The sequence below is a fragment of the Propithecus coquereli genome, unplaced genomic scaffold (genome assembly GCF_000956105.1).
Source record: "Propithecus coquereli isolate 6110/MARCELLA unplaced genomic scaffold, Pcoq_1.0 Scaffold18, whole genome shotgun sequence".
Classification (NCBI taxonomy): domain Eukaryota; kingdom Metazoa; phylum Chordata; class Mammalia; order Primates; family Indriidae; genus Propithecus; species Propithecus coquereli.
The window spans coordinates 672,954-683,288 of NW_012142745.1; the positions used below are offsets into that span (position 1 = coordinate 672,954).

At 45.5% G+C, this 10,335-nt stretch overlaps 1 protein-coding gene across 1 annotated transcript in view; it reads left to right on the top strand.

Moving 5' to 3' along the window:
• Positions 1-593: 593 nt before the first annotated feature.
• Positions 594-10,335, top strand: part of PLCD4 (phospholipase C, delta 4) — a 15,858-nt gene continuing 6,116 nt past the window's right edge. Inside the window, exons 1-8 of the mRNA XM_012642566.1 lie at positions 594-615; positions 752-910; positions 2,110-2,338; positions 4,097-4,232; positions 4,820-5,051; positions 8,048-8,249; positions 9,206-9,350; positions 9,978-10,130. Of these exons, the coding sequence (XP_012498020.1) occupies positions 594-615; positions 752-910; positions 2,110-2,338; positions 4,097-4,232; positions 4,820-5,051; positions 8,048-8,249; positions 9,206-9,350; positions 9,978-10,130 (1,278 nt within the window). The remainder of the gene's footprint in view (positions 616-751; positions 911-2,109; positions 2,339-4,096; positions 4,233-4,819; positions 5,052-8,047; positions 8,250-9,205; positions 9,351-9,977; positions 10,131-10,335) is intronic.

Consider the following 10,335-nt stretch of genomic DNA (forward strand, 5'->3'; position numbering starts at 1 on the left):
AGTGTTATAGAAGAGACAAAAAAAATACTCTGCTCTAGCCTTTCAGGAGATGGACAATCTACATGGGAGTATGGCAAGGGCTCCCAGAATAGGAAAGCTGGGATGATTCCACCTAGAAAAGAGAAGGCTAGGGTACGGAGAGATTCCAGGTTCTGAAAGGGGGCAGCCAGCAAGATGATGGTTCCTAATAATGAGAGCATGGGAAGTAGTCAAAGAGTGGCACGAGATTACCTAGTAAATTGTGGAGTATTTGGTAGAAAAGTGGTGTTTGACAGCTGCCCTGGTTTAGCCCTCTCCAGAGATAGCCATGGGAAAAAACAGAGGCTCTGGGATCAACTATATCTGGGTTTAAATTCAGATCCCATGTGATTTGAGGCAGGTTGCTTAGTCTATTTAAGCCTCAGAGTCATCAAACTCAAATTAGAAGAAAAAATAGCTACAGACTATGTAGATGAAGTGCCTGACACATAGTGGGCACCCAGGAAACACTAGTTTCCTTTCCTTACTCCCTTGATCTCAAGATTGACCCGAAGCCCTTTGTTCCTCCTTGCTCCTTTAGGTGACTCTGGCGCCAACTGGTGGAGCAGTGGGTGATGGCATCCCTGCTGCAAGACCGTGAGTACCCTTGCAGGGGAAGAGGGCTTGGGGGACAGCCCAGGGAAGGGGAGGAGTCTGGACCCCTGTTCCAGAGCTCCTCCTGGGCCCTCTACCCTCCCTGCTGGCTACCTGGCACCTCCTTTTCCTGACTCAGAGCTGACCACTCATCAGGACCTGCTGCTGATGCAGGAAGGCATGCTGATGTACAAGGTGAAGTCCAAAACCTGGAAGAAGCTAAGATACTTCAGACTTCAGAATGACGGCATGACAGTCTGGCATGAGCGGCAGGCCAAGGGCAGGGCCAAGCCCAGCTGTGAGTGACCTGGATAGCTAGGGTTGGGCACATGGGTGGATAGGGCCCTGCAGCCTGAGGGAAGGGGAGGGACCAGGGTCCTACGATAGTGTGCCCTTGTGCTGTCCCACTGTGGCTGTGTCTGAGCCTGTAAAAGGAGATCATAACGGCACTTGCCTTATAAGGTGTTATGAGGATTAAATTACTTATTGCATATATAGGGCTCATAAGAGTCCTAGCACATAGTAAGGTTCAATAAATCATAAGTTTATATCTTATTATTACTATTATTACTATTATTATAAGAGCATGATCTCAGGCATCAGCCTGGCTGAATTAAAGCCCTAGCTCTGCCACTTTCTAGCTGGGTGGCTTCAGACAAGTTAAGTAATCAAACTAAGCTTCAGTTTCCTCATCTGTAAAACAGGGATTAAATAGTACCTGCCTAGTAGGTTACAGGGACTCAATGAATTAACATGTAAAGCACTTAGCATGGGATCTGAAACCAGGATGCATTTAATAAATGTTAGCCATTATGACAAATATTTTTAAATAACAAAAATGTATCATAACAGTGTGCATCCTATAGGCCAAACTCTTTATGATACCTCTAAAAATTTGATCACAGGACACATCTAAAAGAGTCTGCTTCAGAGACATAATCAAAGCTCATGATCCACATCACCCTCAGCTGAGGTAAGGGGCTGGAAGTATTTCTCTGGCTCCCTCTTAGGCATCTAGAAAGAGGAAGCCCTCAAACCTGGAATGGAAAAACTGAACTAGGGCATATAATGCTTTGTTGTAACTGCTTCTACCCTTCAAATATGTTTCCATTTGTCATCCCCACCAGTCCTCCTATGATCACCATCAGGACTGGCCATGGAAGGGGACCATCCATTATTTAAGATGAGGACACTGAGGGGTTAAGTTGTTTTGGTCTGTGTCACACTGCCAGCTGGTGGTTGGAAGCCAGGTCTTGCCACTCCTAGCTTAGGCCCCTTGCCATGCTACCTACGCAAACATCAGTGACTTGCATGGACTCATGAATCCCAGGGGTCTGTCTCTCTCTGTACTAATGCTTTTTGGGATTCAGCCTGCAGAGACTGGGGTTCCTCCTTTCTGTGGCTTCATAGAGAAGAGGGTGCTAGTCCTTGACCCTTAGCCCCTATAATCTGTTGGACTCCTTTCCTTAGTGCTTCCACCTGCTTCTTCTCTGGCAGTCTCAATCTCTGATGTGGAGACAGTGCGTAAGGGCCATGATTCTGAGTTGCTGCGCAACCTGGCAGAGGAGTTCCCGCTGGAGCAGGGCTTCACCATTGTCTTCCATGGCCGCCGCTCCAACCTGGACCTGGTGGCCAACAGTGTGAAGGAGGCCCAGATCTGGATGCAAGGGCTCCAGCTGTTGGTGGACCTCGTCACCAGCATGGACCAACAGGAACAGCTGGACCAGTATCAGCAGGATAGAGTCAGAGTAGGGGCGGGAGGCGGGGGACACTGAAGGAGCCAGATGCTGCAGGTCTAGGGAAAGTGGGAAGGGGTGTGGGGTTAGAGAGGCCCAAGGGTCCATATGCCAGCAAGGGCAAGGACAGCTCAGGCCAATCTGAGGCTGAAGATACTGAGGGAGGAACGGATGCTAGGGATGGTAAAGACATGGCCAGGCAGAGTTTGGGCATGAATCAGGACACCCAAGATTGAAGGAAGAGCCAATGAGAGGCAGAGGAGCAAACAAGGTGCTGCTCCTGAGAGCTGAACAGATCTCAGTGTCATTAACTACCATAGGGGTGGGAAGCAACCTCTTAGAAAGCTTGTGGCATAGATTCACTTCAAGTTTCCTGGTTTATATGCCAGTTTGTTCGTTTATTCATTCATTTACCATCTATTAAGCAGAATGTAACAGGCACTATGCCAAGCTATAGGAATACAAAGATTAATGAGACTCAGATATTGCTTCAGTTAGTAGAAACGATCGAATTGTGTAAATAAGTGCCACAGAAGTGGTAACGTACTTATATGATTTGTGAGTATTTAAAGGAAGGATATTTAATTCTACCTGAGAGAGTTCTGAAAAAGCTTCAGGGAAGAAATAGCATGTGAGCTGGACCTTGAAAATGAGTAGAATACGAGCATGAAGAGAGGAGGAGGGAAAGGCATTCCGGTCTAAGGGAACAGCATGAGTAAAGGCCCAGAGAGCAACTGAAGAGCAGGAGAGAAAGAGAGAGTTGGGACATCAGAGAACAGGGAGTTGTTGAGTCTGGCTAAAGTGCAAGGAGGACAGAGATGTATTGAGAGGTTGGGTTGGGCCCAGATCACAGGCACAAAGAAGATCTTAACTTCCTTTTTTTTTTTTTTGAGACAGAGTCTTGCTTTTGTCGCCTGGGCTAGAGTGCAGTGGTGTCATCACAACTCACCACAACCTCAAACTCCTGAGCTCAAGTGATCTTTCTGCCTTAGCCTGGGTAGCTAGGACCACAGGCATGCCTCACCATGCCCAGCTAACTTTTTTATTTTTAGTAGAGATGGGGGTTTCACTGTTCCTCAGGCTGGTCTTGAATTCTTGAGCTCAAGTGATCCTCCCACCTTGGCCTCCCAGAGTGCAGGTGTGAGCCACCGTGCTGGGTCCAAGATCTTAACTTCTTTTTTTTTTTGAGACAGAGTCTCACTGTGTTTCCCAGGGTAGAGTGAGTGCCGTGGCGTCAGCCTAGCTCACAGCAACCTCAAACTCCTGGGCTCAAGCGATCCTCCTGCCTCAGGCTCCCGAGTAGCTGGGATTACAGGCATGCGCCACCATGCCCGGCTAATTTTTTTCTATATATTTTTAGTTGTCTGATTAATTTCTTTCTATTTTTAGTAGAGACAGAGTCTCGCTCTTGCTCAGGCTGGTTTCGAACTCCTGAGCTCAAACAATCCGCCCGCCTCGGCCTCCCAGAGTGCTAGGATTACAGGCGTGAGCCACCGCGCCCGGCCAGATCTTAACTTCTATGTTAAGGAATATGAATTTCTTTCTGCAGGCCACAGGGAGGTCTCTGCAGGCACCTGAGCCATGCAGTGAAGAAAGATAGATTGGTGCTCTGGAGAGATTATTCTAGAAGCTATATGGGAAATGGATTTGCACTAGGGAGAAACTGGCAGCAAAGACAAGGGAGAGATGTCAATGGGTTAACATGCACACGCAAACACACACATATGGTGCTTTTTGCCTTAACTCAGACCTGGATGGCTGAGTGACTGGTTCCAGCGTGGAGACAAAAACCAGGATGGTCGGATGACTTTCCAAGAAGTTCAGCGGTTACTGCACTTGATGAATGTGGAAATGGACCAAGAATATGCCTTCAATCTTTTCCAGGTAAGTCTACTGGGGAAATATTTGCAGGGGCCAGCCAGGCCACATTTTCCCTTGGCTGTAAGTCCTCTGACCCTAATCAGCTACACTCAATTGTTGAATCTCTACTATGTGCCCTAGCATCATGCCAGGCTCAGTGGGAAGTATAGGACATGATTCTTGCCCTTCAGTCTTGTTGGAAAGATGAGTCATAATTCTGTGAAATGTAAATAACAATATGTTATGTTGTACCTCAAGGACCTCTCTGTCCATGGCCAGAATTTCACAGGTACATGGAGCAATGGAAAGCCCCAGTTGGAATGTGCGCAAATAGGAGAAGGAGTCTTTTGACCTTTTAGGGATCTTTGGGAGATTTAACTCTTTCTAGTTGAAAATTTTCTCTAGTAGCAAATGGCATGCTAAATTTTGCTTTTTACTTACTGAAGTGATTTCTTCTATGAACACTAAATATCAGGAGTTCTATGGGAGTTTTATGGAAGCATGTTTTATGGAAGTATGTCTGTCAGTAAGATTATTCTCACAGGGCAAGTCCAGGTCATAAAATTTCCCGTTAAAGGGTTCATCCACTTTCCCTAAACCCTCTCTTGCAGGCAGCAGACACATCCCAGTCTGGGACTCTAGAGGGAGAAGAATTTGTACAGTTCTATAAGGCATTGACTAAGCGTGATGAGGTGCAGGAACTATTTGAAAGCTTTTCAGCTGATGGGCAGAAGCTGACCTTGCTGGAATTTTTGGATTTCCTCCAAGAGGAGCAGAAAGAACAAGACTGTGACCCTGAGCTTGCTCTGGAACTCATCGACCGCTATGAACCTTCAGACAGCGGTAAGAGCAGTCAGATGGAGAGGCATCAGACATGGGTGTTGGGGGAGGATGAGTCTACCCATACCCTGGCCCCCTGCCCAATTATCTCATTTAGCCACTCCTGAAATATAACAGGCATTGCCTGCCTGGACAAGACAGAGGTCTCCTCTGTAATCCTAGATCTCTCAGGAGGAAGAAGATTCCACAGGTTTCCTTTCCTCTGCTATGCTTATGTTTCATATCCTTTACTTTCAGGAAGTTCTTCCCGATATTAACTTCATCCTCAATGGAAATGGAAAACCTTTGTTCTTCTTGCTTTGGCCTCTTCTTTAGTGCAAATGATCCCTTTTCCTCTGGTTCTTCTTCATGGCTCCTGTTTGCTGTCCCTTTAAATGCAGGCTCTGTACCCTTTCCTGGGCTTTCCTCAAATTCTCCAAGTGGTTTTTAAGTTTCTAAGGCCCTGAGCCAAAAGCTAGTCAGCCCCTGGCTGGGGGGATGATGAGGAGGCCAATTACTTAGGTTTTAACAAGTGCAGCTAAAATATGCCCTCTTGGTCCTCGAACCTTCCTCCCTTTGCCCTTTCTGTAAGCTCATTTCTTGCCCTCCATTCCCTTCAGAGTGTGAGGAATTTACATTAATAATAAATGGTTTATAAGACACTTTCACATTCCTCACTTCATTTAATCTTCACTAAAACCTTGTAAATCAACAGCAATAATCTTTATTGGACCTTTGCTAAGTATCCCATAATGCACTAATATCTCTACATGCCTTTTCTAATACAGTGATCTGTTGAAATGGCTTCTGTTATTAAGTCAATTGTATAAAAGAGGAAACCCGGGTTTAGAAAGATCAAATGACTTGCTCAAAGCCAATAGCTAATGAAACAGGAATTGGGATTCAAACCCAGGTCATCTGATTCTTACCTGGTGCCTCCCTTGAGAATGAGGGTAAGAGATGGGATGATTGAGAGCTGGACAAGCAATCCAGGTTTCCTGGGCCTCAACTGCCACTCCCTTTCATTCATTCATTCATTTACTACTTCAGCCAAGGCTTATTGAGTACTACCTGTAATATATCAGGGCCTATGTTAGGCACCAGAGATACAGCAGTGCCTAGGTCAGACGAGGACACTGCCCCCATGAACTTAGAGTCAAAGAGAAAGTATAGAATCAGTGGTTCCAGATTTGTGTGAGTGTTCAGAGAATAATGGAGTCTGTAAAGCAATCATTTCAGAAAATGAAATTGAAGAGGGTGCAGACATAGGATCTTCTGTTCCTAGTGCAGGAGCCAGTTATACATCAGTTACATTTATTCTACCCCCAACCCCTCTTGGTTTTCCCTCCCCTTGCACTTGACAATCAGATACTACACTCTGACCGTAGAATGTAGTATATCAGTCAAAAAACCTGGGCTCAAGTCCCCACTGTACTTCTTATTGACTGAGTGACCTTGGGAAAGTCACTTAACTTCTCTGTGATTCAGTTTTCTCATTTGTAAATAACTGGTGATCAAATGAAATAATGAACATAAAAAGTATCTGGCAACTGTGGGTTTATCTGAGCAATTTGAGTTATAACTGTCAAGAATGAAACTTCCTGCCCAACTTCCTGTCATTCTTCACCATCTCCAGGCCTTGTGAAACCTGGAGCTAGGAAGCTGGGCATGAAAGTCAAGTTGTTCCCCCACTCAAGCCTCCCTGCAGCAACATAACTCTTGGTGAGACTGCACAGTCCACTGGTGCAGGGCATGGCTCTGACAGCTGGCTGCCTGGGTTCAAATCCCAGCTTCTCCAATTTCTAGTTATGTGACCTGGGGCAAGTTACCTAACCTCTCATGTCGGATTATATTTACCTCATCATGTTAGTGAGCGCATTAGTGAGATGCTTCATATAATGTCCTTGGCATAGAGTAAATATTCAATTACTATTAGTCATCATTGTTGTTATTATATAAAGCCCAGGCTGAGATAGGTAAGAGTTATGGAAGAAGTAACAGGGCCCATCCCTCAACTAGAGTGTAGTCTAAGGGAAAGTTGACAAATGCTCCTCAAAACTTCACATGGGAGCTATATGGGTGGAAAAAACCTCAGGTCATAGTTAGTGGCAACTACACAGCCCAATGGAGAAGACATAGGTACCTTGGCTGTGTCACTGACAAGTTTTTAACAGTTTCCCCATCTATAAAATTAGCCCTTTGGATACTGTAATGTCCCTTATGGTAACTGTGAGCTCCATTGTGGCTATTTAAATTTAAATTAACTAAAATCAAATAAAATTTAAAATTCAGTTCCTCAGTCATAACAAGCCACATTCAAAGTGCTCAATAGCCACATGTAGCTGAGGCTACCATATCTGACATTGCAGAATAGAACGTTGTAGAAAGTTCGAATGATCTTTTTTTTGGTTCCCAGTGGCTTCCAAATGAAATTATCTTAATGATTCTCTTTTTTTCTTTTTCTTTTCTTTTCTTTTCTTTTTCTTTTTATTTTTTTTTTTGAGACAGAGACTCACTGTGTTGCCCGGGCTAGAGTGCTGTGGCATCATCCTAGCTCACAGCAACCTCAAACGCCTGGGCTCAAGCGATCCTCCTGCCTCAGCCTCCTGAGTAGCTGGGACTACAGGCATGAGCCACCATGCCTGGCTAATTTTTTTTTTTATATATATATTTTTTAGTTTTCCAATTAATTTCTTTCTATTTTTAGTAGAGACAAGGTCTTGCTCTTGCTCAGGCTGGTTTTAAACTCCTGAGCTCAAACAATCCACCCACCTTGGCCTCCCAGAGAGCTAGGATTACAGGCGTGAGCCACCGCGCCCGGCCCAATGATTCTCTTTAATATTCTCTGAGGGTTGGAATGATTGAATTGATAAACACTGGGTGGAGCAAGTTTGGCTTCTGAAGGCTGGGAATGGAAAGGCAGGACCCTGAAGGGGGAGGGATGGAGGATGGGCTGTAGCTGTACCGGGATGTTCCTACTCAGAGCTTCTCACTCTACTGTTCCCCACTCCACACCCTAGGCAAACTGCGGCATGTGCTGAGCGTGGATGGCTTCCTCAGCTACCTCTGCTCAAAGGATGGAGACATCTTCAACCCAGCCTGCCTCCCCATCTACCAGGATATGACTCAACCCCTGAGCCACTACTTTATCAACTCCTCGCACAACACCTACCTAATGAGAGACCAGCTTTGTGGCCAGAGCAGCGTCGAGGGATATATATGGTGCAGTGGGGGGAGACATGGGTCCAGATAATGACAGAGATCATCTGTGGGAAACTGAAGGGCACTGTCAGAGTATATCAGATTGAGAAGGTGTTGTGGGGGGTGGGTAGTGGCTGAGGGTCCTTGGATACCTGAGGCACTTGGAGGAGATATTGAAGACTGATAGGAAAATGGCAATGAAACTCTATGGGTAAATGGAACTTCTCTCTCTTTTGCAAGCTATGAAACTGTCTTGGAACTCGGAGGCCCTGACAGATTTATAATGAACAAATAAAGTGAATGTTAAATGGAAGGCGGTAGAGCATAGGAGTTAAAAACATAGTTTCGGGAGTCAGACCATCTGAAATCAAATCCTAGTTCCCTCACTTGGTACTCTGGGGCTAAGTATTTAACCTCTCTATGCCTCAGTTTTCCCATCTATGAAATAGGGATGATAACAGCATCTGGGTTGTTGTAAAGATCCAATGAGGTAATTCATGCGTGAATAGCTAAAAAGTGGTAGCTGCTTTTGTTGGGATTAATGATGGATTAGATTGAATAGTCAAGATAGCTTTGTAGTGCCAGCACTGAACTACTAGCTTTAAGGGATACAGAGATGAGTGGAACATATAGTGTCTACTTTAGGGAGTCTAGCTGAGAAAATACGGTATAAATTTACTGAGAGTTTGAATAACCCAGGTGTTACATAGGGATATAAAACAAGAACACCAGAAGTTTCATGAGCCAATGTGTGATGCGTTATAATGGAGAGATTTTGAGTTGGGTGGGGTGAGATGGGACGGAGATCAGTGTGAGCTGCAGCAGTGTCCCAGCGGACAGAGAAGGCTCCATGGAGATGTAGTTTGAAGGGGTCTGGATGGGTAAGTGGGTAAGTTCTCTCCAGAGTGGGGAGAGGGTCCCTAGGTGAAAGATCAGATCTTGACCTCTCTGGTCTCTGGGGGTTGGGTTTCTTGCAGGGCCCTGAAGCAGGGGTGTCGCTGCGTAGAGGTGGATGTATGGGATGGACCTAGTGGGGAACCCGTCGTTTACCATGGACACACCCTGACCTCCCGCATCCTATTCAAAGATGTTGTGGCCACAGTAGCACAGTATGCCTTCCAGGTAGTAGCCCCAGGATGGGAACATTGGTGAGGCAAGAAGGTCTGAGGGAAGAGTGACTGACTCTGGGTCTCAGGAGGGTAGAGGGGACCTGCAGGGGGGTTACATCAAATGGCATTATATGTGTAAAAGAGGTCTTAACTGAAAAGCATCAGGCAAATATTAAAGGATTATTATGAATAAGTGTTAGATATGTTATGAGTAATTAGTAGTCATAGAGGTAATTACAAATTATTAGTAATTATTATTTCTAAGCTCTATCACCCATCTGGGAGAGGATAGACTGGAAATAGACAGTGGTGAGTAGGGCCAAAGGATAATAGGAGTGTAACGTGAATAAACCATAAACCAGAATGCTCAAAGGTCCCAGAGGGACCTGGGTTGGACTTGACACAGGTAAGATATTAGGTGTCCTAAGATGTAGATATCCATTTAGATGCGGATAGTGTCCCTGGGTGGGCTTCAGACCCAGCAAGCTCTCATTGAACCCTGTAATGGGGTTGGAGGTGTTTAGCAATTAGGATACCCATTTAAATGAGTAAATAGGAGGGCTTAGGAAGCAGGTGTTTGGAGAAGGAGGTGACAGGGCTTTAGAACTCTGGATCCAGCGTCCCCTCCCCTCACCACCAGACATCAGACTACCCAGTCATCTTGTCTCTGGAGAACCACTGCAGCTGGGAACAGCAGGAGACCATAGCACACCATCTGACTGAGATCCTCGGGGAGCAGCTGCTAAGCACCACCTTGCATGGGCTGCTGCCCACTCAGCTGCCCTCACCTGAGGTAGGGACCCTGTTCCCCCATCTCAGACTCTATCATGGCTTCCATATTCCCTCACCTTGGCCCCTTCCTCCATGCCCCTCTGTTCCCTTCTTTCTATCCTCAGATGGAACATCTTACTCTTTAATATCCTTGGAGACAACTTTAATTTTTAAAAAATCTAATTGAACACAGAATCCTATTTACAGTTTTCTAAGTTTTAAATCAA